The sequence below is a fragment of the Hemitrygon akajei genome, chromosome 5 (genome assembly GCF_048418815.1).
Source record: "Hemitrygon akajei chromosome 5, sHemAka1.3, whole genome shotgun sequence".
In the NCBI taxonomy this organism is placed as follows: domain Eukaryota; kingdom Metazoa; phylum Chordata; class Chondrichthyes; order Myliobatiformes; family Dasyatidae; genus Hemitrygon; species Hemitrygon akajei.
The window spans coordinates 185,940,373-185,965,218 of NC_133128.1; the positions used below are offsets into that span (position 1 = coordinate 185,940,373).

The following is a 24,846-nucleotide window of genomic DNA, read 5'->3' on the forward strand; positions in this document are numbered from 1 at the left end:
GCTTTCTCAATATTTACAATATTGAGAAAATGCTAAAATATTTCCACTGATGATGCCATCGTCTGTGGACTCCACTCCCTTTTGGCCCACTTGGAAAATGATGCCTCATATGCCAGGGTGCTGTTCATTGATTTCAGCTCAGCATTTAGTACGATCATCCCTGGTGGGTAAACTATCCTCACTGGGTCTTAAGATCTCTCTCTAACTAGATATTGGACTTCTTGACAGAAAGACCACAGTCAGCCCCTGTTGGCAGCAACATTTTTAGCTTCATCACACTGAGCACTAGTGACTGTATGTTCAGCATGCTGCCATTCACACTGCTGATGCATGACCGTATTGGTGGATCCAGCTCAAACCGAATCAACAAATGTGCTTATGACACAACAGTAGTTGGCCTCATCAACAACGATGATGAGGTGGCATACAGGGGAGGTAGAGCAGCACAAGCACAACAACAAGACTGAAGAGATGATTGTGGACTTCCGGAAGATGCCGGCTGACCACTCCTAACTGCACATAAACGGCTCCTCCGTGGAGAAAGAATTAGGAGCACCAAGTTTCTGGGAGTCCAAATAATGGGTGATCTCACCTGCACCTTCAACATCACCTCTTTCATCAAGAAAGTACGGCAGATTCTCCATTTCTTTAGGAGGTCAAGGTGAGCCCAATTAACTCTCTAATTCTGGTACTCCCTTGCAACCATCGCTGATATACTCACTGACTGGCCCAGTTGCTGATCTTGCACTCACGTCTAAGCCTTTCTACCCATGTACCCTACATCGCATGCCCTAGACTCAACCTGATCTTTTGCTTGTTTTGTATTGGTCGTTTCCAAAGTAAAGACCATCATTCATATAAGGCCAATTGTGTTGCGCACAGACCTTGGTCCTCCTGCATGACAAAGGTTCTGAGTGGAAGACACAATATTCATTAACTCAACGTTCAACAACTGATTAATGTTTTGGTAGGGTCAAATATGGATCAGGCATTATGCAGTGAATTGTAGGAGCTTTAATGAACAGAACGACCTTGCTATATAAGTCCCTGAAAGTGGCAACGTAGTAGCCTTTAGAAGGTAACAGTAGGGAAGTAAAGCTTTGCATAATTTTGCTGAGGCCATCGTTGGATTATTCATTGTTTTAGTCACCTTAGTATAGAAAGATCATGATCGCGTCACTGTCTGTAAGGAGTTTGCATGTTCTCCCTGTGACCATGTGGGTTTCATCCAGGTGCTCCGGTTTCCTTCCATAGTACAAAGATATACTGTTGCTTGGTTAATTAGTCATTGTAAATTGTCCCATGATTAGGCTAGGATTAAATCAAGTGGTTGCTGAGTGGTGTTGTTTAAAGGGCCAGAAGGGCCTGTTCATGCTGTATCCCAATAAATAAATAAATAAATAAATAAATGATTAATCTGGACAGAGTACAGGGAATATTTGCCAGAAGGTTTTCTGGGATGGAGTGTCTCAGATGTCAGGAGAGGCTAGATAAACTAGGTTTCTTTTCCTTGGAGCAGAGAAGGCTGAAGGTGCATTTGATGTGTATAAAAAGAGAAGGTATCAGTAAATTTTTCCTAATAGCAGAAGTATCCATAGCCAGATGGTATGTGTATAAGATGAGTAAGAGGTTTAGACAGGATATAAGGAAGATTTTTGTTTCTACCCAGAGGGGGATGGGGAAGGGTCTTAGACTGCAGTGATTGAGAGGATGGTAAAAATAAACTCTCACAACATTTAAGATTGGGGGTGTAGTGACCCAGCGAGGAAGACTATCAAAGCTTGCAGCAGGCTTTCGACCAGCTGGAAAAATGGGCTGAAAAATGGCAGATAGAATTGAAGGCAGAGAAGTATGAGGTTTTGCAGTTCAGTAGAAGCAACCAGGCTAGGTCTTACATGGTCAATGGTAGGGCACTGAAGAATGCTGTAGAACAGAGGGATCTGGCAATACAGGTCCATCATACATTGAAAGTGGCGTCACAGCTAGGTAGGGTCATAAAGGAAGCTCTTGGTGTATTGGCCTTCATAAATCAAAAGTATTGAGTACAGAAGATGGGATGTTATGTTGAAGTTGTGTAAGACATACTTGAGACCTAATTTGGAGAATTATGTGCAGTTTTAGTCACCTACCTACAAGAAAGATGTAAATGAGGTTGAAAGAGTATGAGATTGAAGGACCTGAGTTACAAGGAAAGATTGAACAGGTTAGTACTTTATTCCTTGGAATGTAGAAGATTGAGAGGGGATTTTATAGAGGTATACAAAATCATGAGGGGTATAGATAGGGTAAATACAAGCAAGTTTTTCCCACTGAGGTTAGGTGGAACTACAACTAGAGGTCGGGTTAAGCATGATGATGAAAAGTTAAGGGGAACATGGGAGGAAGCTTCACTCAGAGAGTCGTGAGAGTATAGAACGAGCTTCCAGCGCAAGTAGTGTGTAGTGCATGCAACCTCAATTTCAGCATTTAAAAGAGGTTTGGATAGGTACATCAATGGTAGGTATATGGAAGCCTATGATCCCGGTGCAGGTTGATGAGAGTAGGCAGTTTAAATGGCTTGAAACGGACTAGTTGGGCCAAAGGACCTATTTCTGTTCGGAACTTTTCTATGACTTTAATATTTACATGAACAGTTGAATCAATAAGGCATATATAGCAATGGATTCATGGCTGGGTGTCGGTACTCGATAGCTGGCATGGTCAGGGTGGGCATAAGGTCCTATTCTGTCTGGTATTATTCTATGAACTGTTTGACATCCCGTTGAAGGTACCAACTAGTTTCTAAGTTTATGTATTGGGCACATTGCCCTTTGAATTAGATTCTTATGTTGAAAATTAAAAGCCTGGATGGAAGTCTACAGCTGAATTGGCCAAAGTTTAGTTACTGCATCTTTATTGCTTTTGATAGTTGATACGACTTGCAGGTACAGTTTTGAAATTTGCTGCGCACCATTTTCTCCAACTGTAATAAACGCTGAGTAAGATTGTAATACACATAGAAAGAACATTGGCATGTGGTATGGGCTGACAAATGTCAAATGGGATTTAATATAGGTTAGGTATATTGAGAGCAAGAATGAAGTGAGACTGTACATATTAAATAGTATTTACGTAAATTATGTGAATGAATTGTTTGGAGAACAGGTTGAGAATTAGTTTTGAAAGGAACAGTGAACTTGGACGTTGTCTCCAATTTAATTATGTGAATGAATTGTTTAGAGAACAAGTTGAGAATTAGTTTTGAAAGGAACAGTGAACTTGGACGTTGTCTCCAATTTAATTATGTGAATGAATTGTTTGGAGAACAGGTTGAGAATTAGTTTTGAAAGGAACAGTGAACTTGGACGTTGTCTCCAATTTACAGAATTTGTGGTGAGCAATACTTTTAGAATTGGCATATTCAATTGGAATAATATTGACAGGAAAATTGACTTAAGATCTTCATTACTACATAGGCAATCCTCCTTAGTCAAGCATTATTTCCTCCCTTGTTGTACTTCACACTTAAGTACAAAGAGGGCTCTTGACGCTGATTCACAGCTGATTGATTCTGCTGCAATTTGGACATACATTTCTAAAAGGGATGGGAAGTGATGAAAACTTGATTGTGGGGTTATCTTGAGATTCCCTTGGATGAACCAGCAATAAGCTAGAGAAAACATTGATGTACTCTTGTACCTCAAATTCCCTTTGAATACTTAAATCTAGCCAATGTTCCACTTCCATTTCCAGTAAGATGGCGGGCCATTCAATTGCAGCAGTAGCTTCTATGGGGTCAACCAGAGGAGTTACTGTCTGTTATAAATGTACTTCTTATGATTACATCTCTGCTGGACATTAAGAACTTAAAGTACTGCAGGTGTACCCCATCAGTGAGTTGCTCATTGGCAGAGAAACTGAAGGAGCTGGACAGTGAGGATACGCTGCTGTCTGCATCAGAGAGGAATCAGGGGAGTTGGTGTGTGAAGGCAGTGTGCAGTCTAACAGCCAGTAATTGTCTTAGTTGTTTTTCTTGTGATCGCAAGACCCTGTTGAATGTTGTTTATGTAAAATGCTGCATGTCTGTTTTATTGGCGGACAAAGGGAGAGCTGTGTGCTCTCGGTCATAGTGAGGACTTGGCTTCAAGTCGCAGTGTCGCCTGTTTACAGCTGCCCAGGCCCAGGACAGAGACGTTGGAGTTGGTGTCCTCCACCAGAGACTGGTGTGGCGTTGGTACTGCCCCCCTCCCCCCAGTGTTCATTCGGCAAAAGACGAGAAGCATTGTGTTCGACTGCAGACTGCTGCAACATTCATGGACTCGGGGCCTTGGATTATTTTTTGTGACTATTTTACTGATATCTTAAATGTGCTTGTTTTCTTATATGTGTTATATGTGCCTTGTGCTGTGTGTGATTGTTGCTGCTGTATTTTGTACCTTGGCCCTGAAGTAATGCTGTTCCATTTGACTGTATTCGTGGGTATTCATGTATGGTTGAATGACAATTAAATTTGAACTTGAATGGTGCTAATTATCTGATCTTGTAAGATAGCAAAAGGGTACTAATGCTATTTTCCTATGCTCCCAAATAAGTTCCCAATTGTGTATATTTGTGGAATAATATATTATTATCCTCCAAATATTTTGTCATGTTGATTTTTGTTTTATTTTTCTGACTTAGGTGATGCTGGAACTTGCTCGTTTGTATCTTGCTCAAGACGATATTGATGCTTGTCAACATCAATGTGCAATCCTGTTGAAAAGTGATCAAGATAATGATGCAGCTACCATGGTAAGTAGAAATAAAAACTCACTGCTGCAGTAGACGCACTCAAAGCAGATTACACACAGCCCCAACTTTATGGCAGTTTGGATGATGTGATCTGTTCACATCTGGAAAAGCACAGACTTATTCAAGAAAGTTAGTGCTGCTTTGTGCAAGCGAGGTCATAAACAGGATTGAGTTTTTTGAAAAGCTGACTAAAGTGGTTGAGGTCAGTTCAGCAGGTGTTGTAGGTATGGACATTTTACTAAAACTTTTGGTAAGTTCCCTCATGGTAGGCTGATTGAGTAGATTAAGTTATGAGTGATCCATGGAGATTTGATATGTTAGCATAGCCAGAGTGTAGTAGTAGAAGGGTGTTAATCTGATTGGCATTCAACAAGGATCAATGCTGGGACCTCAGGTTGTTTATTTGGATAAAAATATAGGTGGGCACATCAATTGCAGAGAAGACAAAAGATGGCACTTACAGATATTGAGGAAAATAATGGAAAGCATTCAACAGGATATAGATCAGTTGGAAATGTGACAGATAAATGGCAGAGGGAGTTTAATCTGGACAAGCTCAATTGTAAACTAAAAAGCATATAGTGCATGGCAGGGCCCTTAGGCACAGAGTGATGTTGGAGTGTAACTCCATAACTCCCTGAAAGTGTAAATACAAGTAGAGAGGGTAGTAAAGAAAGTGTACTGTCTATTTGCCTTCATAGGTCAGGGTATTCAGTATAAAGTTGGGAAGTCATGTTGCAGTTGCATAAAACTTTGGGTAGACTACAGTCTGTGCAAAAGTCTTTAGTACATGTATATAGCTAGGGTGCCTGAGCCTTTTGCACAGTACTGTATATGTCAACGTTGAGTGGTGAGCAAGTTTGTTAATCTGGCGGGAGCAAAGGATGTTGGGAATGGCAAGGGTGGAGTGCTGCAGGAGGGGCGTGGGACAGGTGGCAGAGAGGAGTTCCAGGGGCGGGGATGGCATGGATCCAGACACACCCACCCCTGAGACACAGGTCAAGGTCATTTGATTCCAAACAATTGGTTTATTGATCATTACAGTGTATCTCTCTGGGGCTTCCCACCTCTTCCCCTTTCCCTTCTCCTTTTCCCAACCATGATTCCCCATTCCCTGCCTCTTCCCACTCTCAGTCCACAATAGAGACCCATATCAGAATCAAGTTTATCATCACTCAGATACGTCATGATTTTTTTTTGACAGCAGTACAGAGCAATACATAAAATTATTACAGTACTGTGCAAAAGTCTTAGGCACCCTAACTATATATACGTGCCTAAGATTTTTGCACAGTACATTTGCAGTATTGTATGCATTTCTGGTCACTGTATTACAGGATTGATGTGGAGTCTTTGGAAGCGATTCAGCAGGATATTGCCTGAATTACACAGTATCAGTCATCAGGAAAGCTTGGACTAACTTGGATTGTTTTATCTGGAACACTGAGGCTGAACTGTGACCTGATAAAAGTTTTTAAAATTAAGGAGCGCCAGACCTTTTCCCCCCCAGGGTGCAAATGGCAAATACTAATGGCTATAGCTTTAAGGTTAGAGGGGAAGTAGATTAGTGAGGGAAGTGTTTCTTTTTCTAAACAAGAGTGCTGGATGTCTGGAGCATGTTGCAAGGGAAGGTTTAATAGGCATTTAGACCTGCACAGGAACCAGCAGGGAGTGGAGGGATATAGATTGCGTGCCAGCAGATGGAATTAGTTTGGATTAGTATCATGGTTGACAACAATATCGTGGACTGAAGAGTTTGTTCCTTTGTTGTATTGTTCTATAAATGAAGAAAACTCATGCAGTTTAAACATCTGTAATTTGAAAGCTAATAAAAATGTTCCAGATTGAGATATTTCACTTTCAACATTGAAGCTTTAGTTCTGTCGAGGCACTAAAACTGGTGGCTTTAGAAGTCTTTATTCAGCAAAACAAGCAGGCATCATACTGGAGACACTCTTGGAAGTAGAGACCTGCATGACCCAATATTACATGATATTTTTATATGCTAAAGATCAAAGGTAACAGCAGGATAATTCCATAGTTACAATGTATCCACAATGCTTCCTTTAAATTACATCTCATTTTTCAAACACCACCATCTTCACACCCACACTCCAGACTCCCAGAATAAATGTTAATCCCACTGACTCTGGGCCGCATTCATGCCCATGCAGGCGTCTCAGGTCAAATGGGGTGTTGCTTTGTTTGCAATTGACCCATACCTGCAGCTTCAGGAAGACTATTGGTCTGAGCTACGTTTTAAATTCAATCTGCAATCCACATACAAATCTGAAGACTGGGTGCTGTTGAAATTAATATTTGCTGTATACCCTAACTCCAGAATATGCCCTAACATTTCTATGTTCTATTTTCCACATGATGAGTGTTTAAATAAGCAATCCAGCATGTGAAATCATGCTACTTGTAATCTCAGAATACAATTAGCAAAATTTCTATTATAATTGGTAACTGGAAGAAAATTGGAAAATATTCATGGTTAACTATTTATTAAAGATTACTTTACAAACCAGATTTTCAAGGCACATGACTAGCCCTGCCTAAAGCTCAGTTGACTGTTAAGTGTTTCTGTCTGCTTTGTAATCTGTCTCTGACAACTATTTATTAAGTTATCTTATGTATTGCAAATGTGAGTCTGAAGTAGAATTTGCAGTACAATCTGAAACAATAGTTAGAAATTGCTCCTGCATAGGACAGAAAAATGAAGTTCATTTCAAATCATCTTTAACACAAATGTGCTTATTGTTGGAAAGTGATTATTATTCTCCTTGCAATAACTTGAGTTTATGGTTTTAGTATGTGGGGAATTACAGGTATCAAAACAACAGATTATGTCTGTGGTGTTTTATAACACTATTTTCCCAAAACGTGCGGTCATCATTATATTCAAGGAGATTACTGACAAATGTGTTTTATGATCTTAAAACATTTAGCTTTCATTCTCCATATTAAATTATTTTAATTTAAGTTGTTTCTGTGTTATAGATGATGGCTGATTTGATGTTCAGAAAGCAGGATTTTGACCAAGCAGTATTTCACTTTCAACAACTTTTAGAGCGCAAACCAGGTAAATATAGCAGTTTAGCGTTTTTAAATTTATGTCTTTTAAAGTAGTCAGTATTAAAACAATGCCAAAAAATGATTAGTATCTATCAGACTGACATTAATGTCTTCTAAGAATATTGATAGGAATGTATAAAATATTGCTGACCAATTAGCGTGAAATTCACCAAGGAAGTAGGTATATAAGACAAACAGTAGGAATGAACTTTGCATTATATTTGATAGCTGAGGTTTGTTAATAGTTTGAGACAGCCACTGGTTTCTATCTGATACAATGAAAACTTACAGTGCCTCTGAAAAGTATTCACCCCCCCCCCCCCCGGGTGTTTTCATGTTTTATTGTTTTACAACATTGAATCACAGTGGATTTAATTTGGGGTTTTTTGACACTGATCAACAGAAAAAGACTTGTGTAAAAGTGAAAACAGATCTCCACAGAGTGATCTAAGTTAATTACAAAGATAAAACAAAAAATAATTGATTAAATTAAGTCAGAGGTCCCCAGCATTTTTTGCACTGCTGACTGGTTTAATATTGACAATTTTCTTGTAGACTGGCTGACGGGGGTGGGGGGGGGGGAGGTGTTCAAGTAGGTTTGCCAACTTTCTCACTCCCAAATAAAGGACAAAAGTAGCAGTCCAATACGGGACACTTGTGTTTACCCCAAGAAAGACTACCATGACCGTGAAGCCTTGCGCGGGCACCTGTGTGCACATGCGTGATGTGTGCATACATGACGTGCACATGCGTATACGAGCCGATTTTTTTTCTCTACAAATCAGTTTTGGCTTAATCTTCCCGATTCTGTTAAGTGAAACTACACTGTACATACATTATTTCTACTTTATATAGGCTGTGTATTTATCACATCATTCCTGCTTTTACTATATGTTAGTGTTATTTTAGGTTTTATGTGTTATTTGGTATGATTTGGTAGGTTATTTCAAGTTCAACAGTGCGAGACAGGGAATGAGGAAAGGTGCAGCTGACTCATATTGTTTCATAACGCCAAATCATAAAATTTCCTCGCGGCCTGGTAGCACATGGAGGTGGTTGGGGACCACTGCGTTAAGTATTCACTTCCTTAAATATGACACACCAAATCATCACTGGTGCAGCCATTTGGTTTTGGAAGTCACTAATTAGTTAAATGGAGATCAGCTGTGTGCAGTCAAGGTGTTTCAATTGAGCGTAGTAAAAATACACCTGTGTCTGGAAGGTCCAACTGCTGGTGAGTCAGTATCCTGGCAAAAACTGCACCATTAAGGTAAAGCAACTCTGTGAAAAGGTTACTGAAAAGCACAAGTCAGGAGGTGGATACAAGAAAATTCCAAGTCACTGAATATCCCTCGGAGTACAGTTAAGTCAATCATCAAGAAATGGAAAGAATATGGGACAGCTGTAAATCTGCCTAGAGCAGGCCTTCCTCAGAAACTGAGTGACTGTGCAAGAAGGGGACTAGTGAGGGAGGCTGCCAAGTGACCTATGACAACTCTGGAGGAGTTACAAGTTTCAATGGCTGAGATGGGAGAGACTGCACATACAACAACTGTTACCCAGGTGCTTCACGAGTTGTAGCTTTATGGGAGAGTGGCAAAGAGAAAACCACTGTTGAAACATCACACACCAAAGCCAAACATTGCACATCATCAAAAACACACCATCCCTACCGTGAAGCATCTTGGTGGCTGCATTGTGCTGTGAGGATGCTTCACTACAGCAGGTCCTGGAAGGCTTGTGAAGGTGGAGGGTAAAATGAATTTAACAAAATACAGAAAAATCTTGGAGGGAAATTTAATGCAGTCTGCAAGAGAGCTGCAACTAGGGAGGAGATTTATTTTCCAGCAAGACAATAACCCCATGCGTAAAGCCAAAACTATGCAGTAATAGCTTTAAAACAACAAAGTTAATGTCCTGGAATGGCCAGTCAGAGTCCAGACCTCAATCTAATTGGGAATTTGTGGTGTTAAATGAACCCTAAAGGAGACACTGATCATAATATGATAGAAGTCACTCTGAAATTTCAGAGGGAGAAGCTGAAGTCAAAAGTATCAGTATTACTGTGGAGTAAAGAAAATTACAGAGGCATGAGAGAGGAGTTGATTGAATGGGGATACCAGTAGCGATGAAGGCAGAGTAGCCATGGCTGGAGCTTCTGGGAACAATTCAGGAGATGCAGGGTAGATACATCCCAGAGAAGAAGTAGTATTCTACAGACAGGATGACACAACTGTGGGTGACAAGAAGTCAAAGCCAGCATGAAAGCAAAAGAGAAGGCATATAATGGAGTAAAAATTAGTGAGAAGTTAGAGCTTTGGGAGACTTTTAAAAAACAACAGAAGATGACTAAAAAGGAATGGGGGGGGGGGGGAGGGCAGATGAAATACGAAGGTAATCTAGCCAAAAACATGAAAGAGGATACCAAACATTTCTTCAGATATACAGTATAAAGAGTAAAAGAAAGGCAAGAGTAGATATTGGATCACTGGAAAAGGACACCGGGCAAGTAGTAATGAGGGACAAGGAAATGGCAGATGAATTGAAAAAGTATTTTGCATCAGTTTTCACTGTTGATGCCACGAGCAGTAAGCCAGAGGTTTGAGAGTGTCAGGAGTCAGAAATGAGTGTAGTTGCTGTTACTAGGGAGAAGGTGCTGGGGCAACTGAAAGGTCTGCGGCTAGATAAGTCACCTGGACCAGAAGCGACTACACATGACGGCTGTGAAATTAGTAGCTGAAGAATTTGTGGAGGCATTAGTATTGATCTTTCAAGAATCAATGGATTCTTGTGTTACGTATCCCGTAACTGGGTCACTTACCAGCAAAGATAGAGAGGTCCGCTGAAGTCTGATGGTACTATTTTTAAACGTTTTTATTTATAAAGGGGCACAAAAATAAGGTTAATACAAACATTCAGATAATCTATGTCGTCAATACTCAATCTAAAGCGCGGGTATGGTAATAATCATCAATAAGAAGTGGCTCTATCATTTTGTCTAGGGGTAAAAATATTGTCCGATGGAAATATAAAAGTCTCGCAAGTTCATGCAGGCTTTTTCCTTTTGGGGACCGCTGGGTTTCACTTGTTGGAGAGAGAGAGAGATTTTTGGTGAGAAAAGAAACTTGCCAGTCTTTTTGGACGCCAACCGTTGAATCGGGAAGGTGGGTTCCCCGTTGTCAGCTCGAAGTCCTTTTCGGTGTTATCAGCCACCCGTTCCCCAGGCCAGGGGAAACGGACCACACGTGGCTTCCGAATAGCTTCCCGTTATCACGGGAGCGATGAGCGATGGTGTCTCCTTCTGGTGCGTCGCTAGGGGACTGCCCCCTGCAGCCCCTCTTTTATCTTGACTTGCAGGGTTGTAGATGTCAATCAAGGTGGGGTGATACAATCCCCACCCCACATTGCCCGAGGGTGTACACGTAGCCCTGATAGCTGGCACATAGCATAGGGTCGCAATCCACAAAGGTGTCTCCAAGAAACAATGGTCAAATCCGTTGTGTTGTCTTTCTGAGGATTCTCTCTCATTTCCTGGGTCCAAGACCCGAATTAATAGCGATCTTGCGATTCTCAGGAAGGAGGGGGCTGGGATCATAACAATGGCTGAACTTGAAAAGGGCTCTTTACTCACGACCCCGATGCAAACTGACAGAGGTTGAGCAGCTTTGTAAAGAAGAATGGGGAAAAAAATTGCAGTGTCCAGATGTGCAAAGCTGATGGAGACCAATCCACACAGACTCAAGACTGTAACTGTTGCCAAAAGTGCATCTACTAAATACTGACTTGAAGGGGATGAATACATATGCAGTCAATTATTTTGTGTTTAAGATTTGTCATAAATTTGTACCAACTTGTAGAAATATGTTTTCGTTTTGACACGACAGAGACTTTTCTGTTGATCGGTGTCAAAAACGCCAGATTAAATCCACTGTGAACATAAAACATGAAAACTTTGGGTGGGTGTGTATTTTTTATAGGCACTTTAAGAGTCTGGTCACTATCATGTTGCTTGTTCCTGTTGGGGCAGGAGCAGTGTTTAGGAGAGGAACTACGAAACTCATAGTACAGATATCTTTTAAAACTATATTCATTCAGTTATTCCCAATGTAGATCAAGCATACAATGGAATAGATTTAAAAAAACTTGGATTAATTAACAAGATGATGTCCACATTAAACCACATAAACAGGACATCAAAAATCAAAATAATGTGTTTTTGCCCTCTTCCAAAAATTAAACTTACTTGTGTTATCTCATTTTGATGGGAAATGTGAGTCAACCTTGCACAAGGCAAAGATATGCTGCCTGACTGCACGTCGGGTCTCAGGATCCTGATTTTAAATGCCATTCGCCTTTATAAACAAACATAGACAATACAGGCCCTTCGGCCCACAATGTTGTGCCAACCCGTAAACCCTGTCTACCATGTAACCCCCCCCCACCTTAAATTCCTCCACATACCTATCTAGTAGCCTCTTAAATTTCTCTAGTGTATCTGCCTCCATCACTGACTCAGGCAGTGCATTCCACGCACCAACCACTCTCTGAGTAAAAAACCTTCCTCTAATATCCCCCTTGAACTTTCCACCCCTTAACTTAAAGCCATGTCCTCTTGTATTGAGCAGTGGTGCCCTGGGGAAGAGGCGCTGACTGTCCACTCTATCTATTCCTCTTTATCTGTCAGTGTAGGAGCTATGTATCTATTTTCTGTCTGTCTATATTCTGTTATATGTTGCGTGTTTATTATGAGTAATTTGGCATGTGGGTTGGGGTGTTGTAGAAGCGAAGGGTATAGTTACGTATTCATGCTTTGTCTTTCAGTTTAGTCTGGTTAGAGCCGGGTTGGCCAGAGGAATTATATTTTTGTTGACTGCTAGCGTTTAAATCGCTTAAGAACTTTAACTTTTCTAATTCATGTTGGAGTGATTTTAGGTTTAGGTCATTCACAATGGCTTTGGTTACCAGTCTTCTGTTCCTTGAAAATGTATTGTGGATTTAATTTAGAATAATGCATTCCTGAAAGCTACGGATCCCAGTCCAGACGATGCTAGCGTCTATGGGACGGATGCAAATCAAAAGGTGTGAAGTTTGTATGTAGTTTCTAGAGAAAGCATTATGGAATTGCCCTTTGTGTTCAGCAAATAAATATCGAGCTCCACATTGGGCCAGCAGACCTGTCCACTGAAAGCATCTCCATCTGATGCCTGCTGTACCTTGTTTTGTTGAATAAAGAAGCTGCTTTCTATCTACCAGTAATTCTCTTTGGCGATTTCATTCACACAACAATATTAGTGTCAGAAATGGGATACCTTTGTGACCCATCATGTGGCCAGCAATCTTAGCAGTCTAAGTGGGTGATTATTTTTTAAATTAGTACTCACACCCGGATCTGTTTGGGTCGGTAGTACACGGGAACATGAGATATCACAAATGTGGGAAACTGAGCAGGTAGATACAGAAGTAGTGTGTACGAGTGCATGTGTGTTTTTGTAAGAGAGGAAGCTGCGTGTTAACTTGGTGAGATGGAGCCACCAGTTGCGAAGGGAGGTTACCGACGGTTCAGGACGCCAGAGTGGGGGCGTGTATACAATAGACAATAGACAGTAGGTGCAGGAGTAGGCCATTCAGCCCTTCTAGCCAGCACCGCCATTCACTGTGATCATGGCTGATCATACATAATCAGTACCCCGTTCCTGCCCTCTCCCCATATCCCTTGACCCCGCTATCTATAAGAGTTCTATCTAACTCTCTCTTGAATGCATCCAGAGACTTGGCCTCCACTGCCTTCTGGGGCAGAGCATTCCACATATCCACCACTCTCTGGGTAAAAAAGTTTTTCCGCATCTCTGTTCTAAATGGCCTACCCCTTATTCTTAAACTGTGGCCTCTAGTTCTGGACTCACCCATCAGCGGGAACATGCTTCCTGCCTCCAGCGTGTCCAATCTCTTAATAATCTTATGTGTTTCAATCAGATCCCCTCTCATCCTTCTAAATTCCGGTGTATACAAGCCTAGTCGCTCCAATCTTTCAACATATGACAGTCCCGCCATTCCGGGAATTAACCTTGTGAACCTACGCTGCACTCCTTCAATAGCAAGAATGTCCTTCCTCAAATTTGGAGACCAAAACTGCACACAATACTCCAGGTGGGGTCTCACCAGGGCCCTGTACAGCTGCAGAAGGACCTCTTTACTCCTGTACTCAATTCCTCTTGTTATAAAGGCCAGCGTGCCATTAGCTTTCTTCATTGCCTGCTGTACCTGCATGCTTGCTTTCATTGACTGATGTACAAGAACACCTAGATCTCGTTGTACTTCCCCTTTTCCTAACTTGACTCCATTTAGATAGTAATCTGCCTTCCTGTTCTTGCCACCAAAGTGGGTAACCTCACATTTATCCACATTAAACTGCATCTGCCATACATTTGCCCACTCACCCAACCTGTCCAAGTCACCCTGCATTCTCATAACATCCTCCTGACATTTCACACTGCCACCCAGCTTTGTGTCATCAGCAAATTTGCTAATGTTACTTTTAATCCCTTCATCTAAATCATTAATGTATATTGTAAACAGCTGCAGTCCCAGTACCGAACCTTGCGGTACCCCACTGGTCACAGCCTGCCATTCCGAAAGGGACCCGTTAATCACTACTCTTTGTTTCCTGTCAGCCAGCCAATTTTCAATCCATGTCAGTACTCTGCCCCCAATACCATGTGCCCTAATTTTGCCCACTAATCTCCTATGTGGGACTTTATCAAAAGCTTTCTGGAAGTCCAGGTACACTACATCCACTGGCTCTCCCTTGTCCATTTTCATAGTTACATCCTCAAAAAAACTCCAGAAGATTAGTCAAGCATGATTTTCCCTTCATAAATCCATGCTGACTCGGACTGATCCTTCTACTGCTATCCAAATGTATCGTAATTTCCTCTTTTATAATTGACTCCAGCATCTTTCCCACCACTGACGTCAGGCTAACCGGTCTATAATTCCCTGTTTTCTCTCTCCCTCCTTTCTTGAAAAGTGGGACAACATTAGCCACCTTCCAATCAGCAGGAACTGTTCCTGAATCTATAGAACATTGGAAAATGATTACCAATGCGTCCACGATTTCTAGAGCCACCTCTTCAAGTACCCTGGGATGCAGACCATCAGGTCCCGGGGTCTTATCAGCCTTCAGACTCAACAGTCTATCCAACACCGCTTCTTGCCTAATAAAAATTTCCTTCAGTTCATTCTTTACCCTAGTTCCTTTGGCCACTATTACATCTGGGAGATTGTTTGTGTCTTCCCTAGTGAAGACAGATCCAAAGTACCTGTTCAACTCATCTGCCATTTCCTTGTTCCCCATAATAAGTTCACCCATTTCTGTCTTCAATGGCCCAATTTTGGTCTTAACTATTTTTTTGCTATTCATATACCTAAAGAAGCTTTTACTATCCTCCTTTATATTCTTGGCTAGTTTACCTTCGTACCTCATTGTTTCTTGGCGTATTGCCTTTTTTGTTATCTTCTGTTGCTCTTTAAAAGCTTCCCAGTCCTCCGGTTTCCCGCTCATCTTTGCTATGTTATACTTCTTCTCTTTTATTTTTATACTGCCCTTTACTTCCCTCGTCAGCCACGGCCGCCCCTTACTCCCCTTAGGATCTTTCTTCCTCTTTGGAGTGAACCGATCCTGCACCTTCTGCATTATTCCTAGAAATACCTACCATTGTTGTTCCACTGTCTTCCCTGCTAGGGTATTGTTCCATTGAACTTTGGCCAGCTGCTCCCTCATAGCTCCATAGTTCCCTTTGTTCAACTGTAATGCTGACACATCGGATTTTCCCTACTCCTTCTCAAATTGTAGGTTAAAACATATCATATTATGGTCACTACCTCCTAATGGTTCCTTTACCTCGAGGTCCCTGATCAAATCCGGTTCATTGCACAACACTAAATCTAGAATTGCCTTCTCCCTGGTAGGCTCCAGTATAAGCTGTTCTAAGAATCCATCTCAGAGGCACTCCACAAACTCCCTTTCTTGGGGTCCAGTACCATTCTGATTCTCCCAGTCTACCTGCATGTTGAAATCCCCCATGACAACTGTATCATTACCTTTGCAACATGCCAATTTTAACTCTTCATTCAACTTACACCCTACATCCAGACTGCTGTTTGGGGGCCTGTAGGTAACTCCCATTAGGGTCTTTCTACCCTTAGAATTTCTCAGTTCTATCCATACTGACTCTACATCCCCTGATTCTATGTCCCCCCTCACAAGGGACTGAATATCATTCCTCACCAACAGAGGAATACTCGTTTGGAGAGCTTTGTTTTAGTGTATACGTTTTGCAAGTGTGATGCAAAGGAATACAGCAGGCATCATGAGTTCAAAAGTGGCGAGTTGAGGAGTACATGCTCTGTGGTTTTAAGTATGTGCTGTTTAATCATCTTTTATATTTTGCGCAGTGTGGAGATATTTCAGGGAGAGGTTTTACCCAGATGTATCTGTCAGGATGGCACCTATTGAGATCATGCAGCATCAGGCTGAGAACCCTGATGATCCTAGCCAGCTCTTGTCCTTGATTACGAACATTCATAAACCCCTCACCACCGGGGAGAAACAGAGCACTCTGTCTGAGTTGCCCTCACTTAAAGTTGCATGTGGGAATTCAGAATTTTGGCATAAGCATGAGGATATGGTTGAAATTCACCAGATGCACGCTAAAGATATAAATGTGTTGGTAAAAGTGAAGTGCCCAAGGAATATGTGGAACAGTACGGGCCGGGGGTGCAGGATGGTACGTGGGCAACCACCGGGAGCGTCAGCAATGAAGAAAGATATCGCTGTTTTAAAGGACAAGTGAGGCAGCGACTGGGGGGAGGTGAGAGTGACTGGGGAATGATAATGGCAGTGACTCCTAGGGCTGATGAGACAGCCACGGATTATGCTGAATGTAAATATCGAGCGTATGAGAAGCATTCTGGGTTGGATAATCCAGGGAGGGATGACCAAGTCTTCCTGAAAATGATGAAGGAAGGCCTGGGCTCAGCCCACCAGGAAGTTTTAGATTTAGGCATAACGGTGGGGTCGACCTACTATGTGATAGTTTCGTGGGCCAGTGAGATAGACCAAAGAAAGTGCAACAGAAATCGCAAAGTAGCTATAGTGTATGCAGCTGCTGTGATGTCCCATAGAGTTTGTTTTGCTTGCTGGTAGCCAGGGCACGAAGCAAGGAATTGCTGGAATAGACGTGGGAGGGTAAAGGAGGACAGGTATTGGCCAGGGATGTGTGGGGTTGTTCAGAAATTCTGCCACCGTTGTATCATTTGTGCCCAGCATAGCCCTGGTAAGGGCAGAAAGCTACAGAGGGCAGATCAACCACAGCCAAGGGGACCCTGGGAAGACATCCAGATGGACTTCACAGGGCCCCTACCCAAAAGCAGGGAGAATGCTCCTGTCAAGTAATTATCTGGGTGGGTGAAGGCTTTCCCAGGAAGGGACTGTGCCGCTAGCACCGCTGAACCAATTCTGGTTCAGGAATTCCTCCCACGGTGGGGAACCGCAGTTCAGGTGGGCTCTGATCAGGGAGCACATTTCACAGGGGAAGTGATGAAGGAAATGTGCCGACTGTTAGGGATTTGACAACAATTCCAAGTACCCCACCACCCTCTACGTTCAGGAATGGTAGAAAGGGTCAACTGAATAATCAAGAACACCTTAGGCAAAGCTATAAATGAGATGGGAAAGACATGAATTGATGTATTACCAGGAATCTTGATGAGATTACAAGCAACCCCAAACTGCACATTGGGTTTCAGCCCCTATGAATTATTTATTGATGGGGCGAGCAATGCGACTCACTTATGGGGTAATTATGGGTTGCGGGGAGCCTAGGACTGACAGGAATAGAATGACACAGTACGTGAAAGATCTCTGAAACCAACTTAAAGTGTTGAAGGACCGAGCAAAGCAACAGCAGCAAATTGCTGATCAGAGAGAGCCGGAGGGAAAGGAGATGGTCTTTCCACTGCCCAGCGACCAAGTCATGGTGAGGGTGCTGCGGAAAGGCCGGGGTTTGCCCCCAGGTGGATAGGACACAGATGGTACTCTTAACCCATGATACTTGTGTCTGTGTGCAGACTCAGCGAGACGGCCAGTGGAAACATGGGCTCAGGTAAAAGCATACGACTCACCCATATGTTGCTCCCACAGACAGAGCCAGGGATCAAGTGTACCTAGTAACCATGTAATTACAGAGAATCTAAAGGAGAAACACCAGCCAGCCATACCAGACCTGACCACAGCTGATGAAGACATACCCAGAGGAAATGCAAAGTCAGAAGACCACGAGAGCCTGGCAGAAAACACAGAGAGCATGACAGAAAACTGTGAATAGCATGCTAACGTGTGATGATGATGATGGTACTCTGCAATGAAGGCTGGTTGCTGAAGGTAGATAATTAGTTCAATAGCATAGAATAGAAAAGATATTGGAAAATAGATGGGGAGGGATTTTTGAGACAGCAAGTTCTACAACTTTGATGGCATTTCAGACTGCACACAGCATCTGAAGGCAGTCTCCCTCAGTCTGAATGAGTTGCTGGGCCCTTTCAGCAATCAGGCCAGTGATCAACTGAACAGTTCGGAAGAAGGTGCCACCGAGGAGAGGCCCTTGCAGACATTGACATAGAGATCACCCCAACCCCCTCCTGTACATCTATGAGAAGGCCTGTGCGTGCTCCTGGAAAGAAAGAGTTCCAGCGACCCGAGAATGAAGGGGTGAAGACAACAAATGTAATTAAGCTGCAATCAGCCTGTAGGGAAAGAGCCAACAGACACACAAAAGAAGCCACATTTCTAAAGACTTGTTCAAATTTCTGGAACAACCTCTCTGCTTAACTTTTGGTAGGTAGCGTTTAGGGAATGCTAGGGTAGATATTGAGGCACACAAAGTTGGGGGGGCTTTCAAGGCAGGGCATTTTTGCTGCCCTATTTGAGTAGATCCTCCTAGGTTGGCCTTTCCTGGTACAAATTTATTTTTGTCCAGGAGGGACTGTTAGAGAGATTTTTGGGTTTAGGTCAAACAGCTTTGGCTACCAGTTTTCTGTTCCTTGAAAATGTATTGTGGATTTAATTTGGAATAATGCATTCCTGAAAGTTGTGGATCCCAGTCTAGACGATGCTGGCATCTGTGGGATGGATACAAATCAGAAGGTGTGAAGTTTGCATGTAGTTTCAAAAGAAAGCATTGTCTATACTTTGTAAATATGGAATTGTCCTTTGTGTTTAGCAAATGAATATTGAGCACCATGTTGGGCCAGTGGACCTTTCCACTGATAGCTTCTCCAAATGACACCTACTATACTATGTTTTGTCGAATAAAGATGCTGCTTTGTATCTGCCAACAATTTTCTCTGGCAATTTCATTCACGTAACAACAATTCACTTAATGCAAATTGGAACATTAAGGTCGCCAACGATTAGACCACTCATTTCGTTAAATTGCTAGTTATGGTTTCATTAGCTTTTATCATTACAAGATTGTCTGACTTTGCTGGTTTCTTAATAAAGGATCAAATGTACTTTCTTCAACTTTGCAACTTGCTTTATTGTGTCTGAACCCCCATGCTTACTTTCCGAGCGGTTTTAGTTTGTATTCAAGTAACCACTACAGTCAGTAAGAGTTCTTAGTGTCTTCAGGTACAACTAGGTATACTTAAGAAATCACCATTCTTAGAAATTGATGTAAATCAACAACCTTCCTATATTATAAATCCTTCTTGTCAAATGGTGCCAAGCCTTCTGAGTCATAATCTGCTCAGATTATATTTAAAACCACTTGTGTCTGACTCCCATTGGAACAATGATGAAAAAGTATCAAGCTGTGATAAGTGGGATTCGTGAATTTTTTTGTTTCAGATAACTTCATCACTTTATCACGTTTGATTGATTTGTTGAGGAGAGCTGGAAAACTGGAAGATGTTCCAAGGTTCCTTGATATGGCTGAAAAACACACTGCAAGACCTAATTCTGAGCCTGGATTTAATTATTGCAAAGGATTGTACCTCTGGTAAGTTATCCTTTAATAACAAGAATTTTGAGATTAAATGATTTCTTATGATCTGGTGATCAAATACATCTGGCATTGCATAAGAAGGATCAGGAAAAAACTCAAATACGAGTTAAGTTTGTTTATTACTGACATGAAAATGGTTTTGAACTTCATTGAACAAGCATACCCTTTTGTTTTATAGTGTGGTTCCAGTCTACATGTCACTTTGTTCATTATTGTTTTATATTCCTAAATCATGCTCATTCATTGAGGCATATTTTGGGCAGATGTTGGGGCTCTACTTTTATGTCACTTACACTCCACGGAAATGGGCTATCAGTACAATAATGATATGCTTTGTCCTGATAATAATATTTATGATACATGAGTTAGCTACATAAATATATAACATTTATGATTTTGTGAACAGACAATACAGTACCCTCTAGTGGCTGTGTTAATAATATAAGCTTTCCCTTTTTCTTTCAATACTTCTTGCGACGTATGGAAGTAATTTTCCTTTTCTTCATTGCAAATTTTCATGAAAAAGCACACTCTTTTTTATTGAAGTTCATCATCAAATGCAATAACAAATATGATAGTTAAATGTTCCAAATCAATTTTCAAAAATGCCTATACACCAGATACAATTTCAGTTCAACTGTCAATTTTGTATGAGAGTTAATTGTTATCGAGGAAAGTGGTAGTAGTAGTCTACCTAAGATTTATAAACAATATCCACTCCCACTATTATTATGAAATACCTTCTAAAATAAGAAGTTTATAGTATTTTCAATTTTTGTAGGTACACTGGGGAGCCAAATGATGCACTCCGACACTTCAATAAAGCTCGTAAGGATAGTGACTGGGGGCAAAATGCAGTTTATAATATGATAGAAATCTGTATGAATCCAGATAATGATACTATAGGAGGTGAAGTCTTTGAAAACCTGGATGGAGACGTGCGGTGAGAACACAGCGTTGTTAAAATTTGGTCTAATGTGTTTGATTGAAGAACTAAGGATTAGTCCGAATTGCTTTTAAATTGAATATTCATTTTTGTTTAGTCATTGTTTCTAATTCTTCTATAATCTCTCACTTGTTTAATTAAACTTGTTGCTTTGTTTCAATTATTCCTTTACCAAAATTAATTTTTTCACAAATTATTTTCCTGGGTCATCTTAAGAAGGTGTTCAAAAATTAACTCCAATTTTATTATGGGTTATTGATTTTGCAGTGAGTAATTTTATTGGTATCAAACTAATGGTTGTCCAGCATAATTTATAAGTTTCAGTGCATTTGATTTCTTGTACATACAAATCAAACAAATAATTGAAGCAGAAGTTGAAATGATGTATGATTTTGAAATGGGGAAAATTGCAACTTGAACAAGAGATTGAAATTGAACAAATAAGTTTAGAATGTCTTATGTTGCCAGTAGAAATTCATCAGAAAAACAAGAGTCAGAGCAGCTGGCTGTCATGACAGCAGAGAAACTCCTGAAAGAACTTAAACCTCAGACTACTCAAGGTCATACCCAGCTACGGATAATGGAAAGCTGCTGCCTAATGGCAACAAAGCAAAAAGCAAATGTGGAACGGGCTCTTAACGTCTTCACTGAAATAGCGACAGCTGAGGTTAGTCTGATTTTTCCAAGAGAGTATGGACACAAAAGTAATTTTTGCTCATTTAAATTTGTACATTTCTGAAGTTATTCAAAATTATTATCTGCACTATTATAGTGATGCAGCTAATACTGCCAGTGTCTGGCAGTGTGAGAGCCCAAGTTCAGTCCTAACCTTGGGTTTTGTTTGTATGGAATTTGGACTATTTGTGTGCCTCAGTTCCCTACTACATCATAAGATGTGCAAGTTGTTATGTTAATTTGTCAATGTAATGTGGCCAGTGTGTCAGTAGGTGGTAGGACCTGGGAGTTGGTGGGTGGGGGGGGTGAATTTGTTGAGTTAATGAGAATGTGGCCACAAGTGGCCAAACATTTTAATTCCAATTCCCATTCCCATTGAAACATGTCAGTCCATAGGCTCCTCTTGTGCCAAGATAAGGCCACCCTGAGGATGGAGGAGCAACACCTTATATTCCATCGGGGTAGCCTCCAACCGAATGGTATGAATATCAATTTTTCCTTCCGGGAAAAAAAATTCTCCTATCCCCATTCCCCTTCTCCTAGACAGGTATATGGAGGAATTTAAGGTGGGGGGTTATATGGGAGGCAGGGTTTGAAGGTTGGTACAACATTGTGGGCCGAAGGGCCTGTAATGTGCTGTACTATTCTATGTTCTATGTTCTGTTCCCTACTCTGACCTTTTAGTTCTTCTCACCTGCCTATCACTTTTCCCTGGGACCCCTCCTCCTCCCCTTTCTCCTATGGTCCACTCTCCTCTCCTATCAGATTCCTTCTTCTCCAGCTCTTAATCTTTCCCACCCACCTGGCTTCACCTTCCAGCTAGCCTCCTTCCTCTTCCCCCACCTTTTTATTCTAGCATCTTCCCCCTTCCTTCTCAGTCCTAGGCCCAAAACATTGACTGTTTATTCATTTCTATAGATACTGCCAGTCCTGTTGAGTTCCTCCAGCATCTTGTGTGTGTAACTGGAAGTTATGTAGGATTAGTTTAAATGGGTGGCTGGTGATTGGAACAGCTTGTTGTGCCAGGGCTTCTTTTTAGCCATTTCTCTATATGACTATATAGTATATGCTTTTCATATTTTGTTGTTAAAACTTAACATCATTTCCTAAACTTGCTAATCTCTTGACCTAACTTGTAATTTACTATCTATCAAATTTACTCTTCTCTTGCATGCCTGTAAGATCAGCTAAAATAGACTATGTTCAGCCTATAAAGGTACAAGTTTGTAGAACCTTTTTCAGAAATGTAGTGAACATGCTGCACTGGCTTCTAAATTTGCAAATCTCCGTTCCTGCCCCCCTCCACCAGTAGGGCCAGATGAGTGTGCTCAAAGCTTTGAATACTCCAGAGCACTAGTGTACTAGCTCTGTGGAGTTTGTTATTGTTGGCTTTAATGATTCCTTTACAGCAAAGTTTGGAAATGCGTATTATATCCAAGCTGCCTTTAGTTACTTGCATCTATTTCAAGAGACAGATGAGTTGCTCCTTCCTATATGCAGTCATTACATTCTCCAGCATTTGCTGTTCTGTCCTTACGTTGTTAAGGTATCCCAAATTTGCAATTATGATTATGATTCCATTATCAATTAGATCTTCAGAGGTAAAACTATTTTTTTGTGAATTGTAGAACCTGATGTAAATGAGAAGTTATTTATCTAAGCAACACACACAAAGTACTTGGAGGAACTCAATATTTTGTGTGTTGCTTGGATTTCGAATTTCTCTTGTTTGTGATTAGATATGTGTCTAAGCCCTCTTATACAACATTACAGTGACAATAAGTAACCAAGCATAATTCTGTTAATAAATATGCACCATGTCCAGCATTTAGACACTGATATATTCATTTCTTGATTTTCGGAAACCATCTGTAGGGTATTCCAGCATCTTCTATGATGTTACTTTTCCATCTAAAGATCTTGGTCAAGCCAATCCACCTCTTCTGAATCAATGTTTGCTCTCTTTTATTTGATATATTTATCTACATCTTGTAAAGATTGTAAGAGCTGATATTTGAAAGAAACATGACACTTATTCTGAAATTTTAACAATCCTATTTTGTTCCCCGGTTGTCCTGATTGCAGGCTGAGGAGGGTTTCTAGTGGAGAGACACAAAAGCTTTGGAAAATGAATTTATTTTACAGATTCTTAATTACCAAATTTCATTGGTTAATTTTGGATCATTGTCATGAAACCCCTGCGAGAAATTAATTGAAGAGCATCCAAAAGAAAATTGCAGAGTAGTATTTGTAATTTATTACTTATTTGGCTTTCGTAACACAGAAGGACCACATTCCTGCACTGTTTGGAATGGCAACTGCATACATGATTTTAAAGCAGACTCCTCGTGCAAGAAATCAGCTGAAACGCATTGCAAAATTAAACTGGAATGCAATTGATGCAGAGGAGTTGGAAAAGAGTTGGCTGCTTTTAGCTGATGTTTACATACAGTCTGGAAAATTTGACATGGCAGTTGAATTACTTAAACGCTGTCTGCGTCATAATAAGGTCGGTGAATTTCTTTAATATTGTTTGCTATTGTTGCACAAGACATTTATCAATGGTTTCCTCCAATCATACAGGGTTTTGTGAGGATCTTGGTAGATATCAGTTGTTTTGTATGTTTTTAGTGTTACGAACCCCGTAACTGGGTGACTTACCAGCAAAGATAGAGACGTCCGTTGAAGTCTGATGATACTATTTTTAACAGTATTTATTAGCAAGAATATACAAAAATAATATCAATGCAAATATACAGATAATATACGTCGTCAATACTAAACCTAAAAGTGCGGGTATAGTAATAATCAATAAGAAATAAGCTCTATCGTTGTCTAGGGGATAATGAATTGTCCGATGGAAATATAAAGTTCGCTGCAGTTCACACAAGCTGCCGTCTTTTTGGTTGTCGCTGTGTTGCAATTGTTGGAGAGAGAAAGAGAATGGGAACATTTACCGCTATGGGTTTTGCCAACCTTCCTTTATGATGTCGATCCATCAGGTGTCTTGTTGTCGTGGCCGTTCAATTGTGACCTCTCCTCTAGCTAAACCATTCTTCCGTGGTGAGCCCGCCACCCAGGCAAGGGAGGACGCACACGAGCCCCCACTGGCTTTCGCTATAAAACGCTGTCACGGGATTTCTAGCATTTCTCCTGGTGCATCTAAAGGGGTGTTCCCCAGACCCCTCTTTTATCCTTACTCACGGGGTCTCAGATGTCAATCAGGTTGGGATGATGCAATCCCTCAATCAGACCACTCTGGTGGTCCCCTGAGGGGTTTCAATGAATAGTACAGTACTCAATACACAATTC

At 41.1% G+C, this 24,846-nt stretch overlaps 1 protein-coding gene across 1 annotated transcript in view; it reads left to right on the top strand.

Annotated features, from left to right (window-relative positions):
* Window positions 1–24,846, top strand: part of ttc21b (tetratricopeptide repeat domain 21B) — a 102,111-nt gene that overhangs the window by 67,872 nt on the left and 9,393 nt on the right. Inside the window, exons 21-26 of the mRNA XM_073047439.1 lie at window positions 4,660–4,770; window positions 7,774–7,855; window positions 19,757–19,907; window positions 20,695–20,856; window positions 21,331–21,526; window positions 23,819–24,043. Coding sequence (XP_072903540.1) covers window positions 4,660–4,770; window positions 7,774–7,855; window positions 19,757–19,907; window positions 20,695–20,856; window positions 21,331–21,526; window positions 23,819–24,043 — 927 coding nt within the window. The remainder of the gene's footprint in view (window positions 1–4,659; window positions 4,771–7,773; window positions 7,856–19,756; window positions 19,908–20,694; window positions 20,857–21,330; window positions 21,527–23,818; window positions 24,044–24,846) is intronic.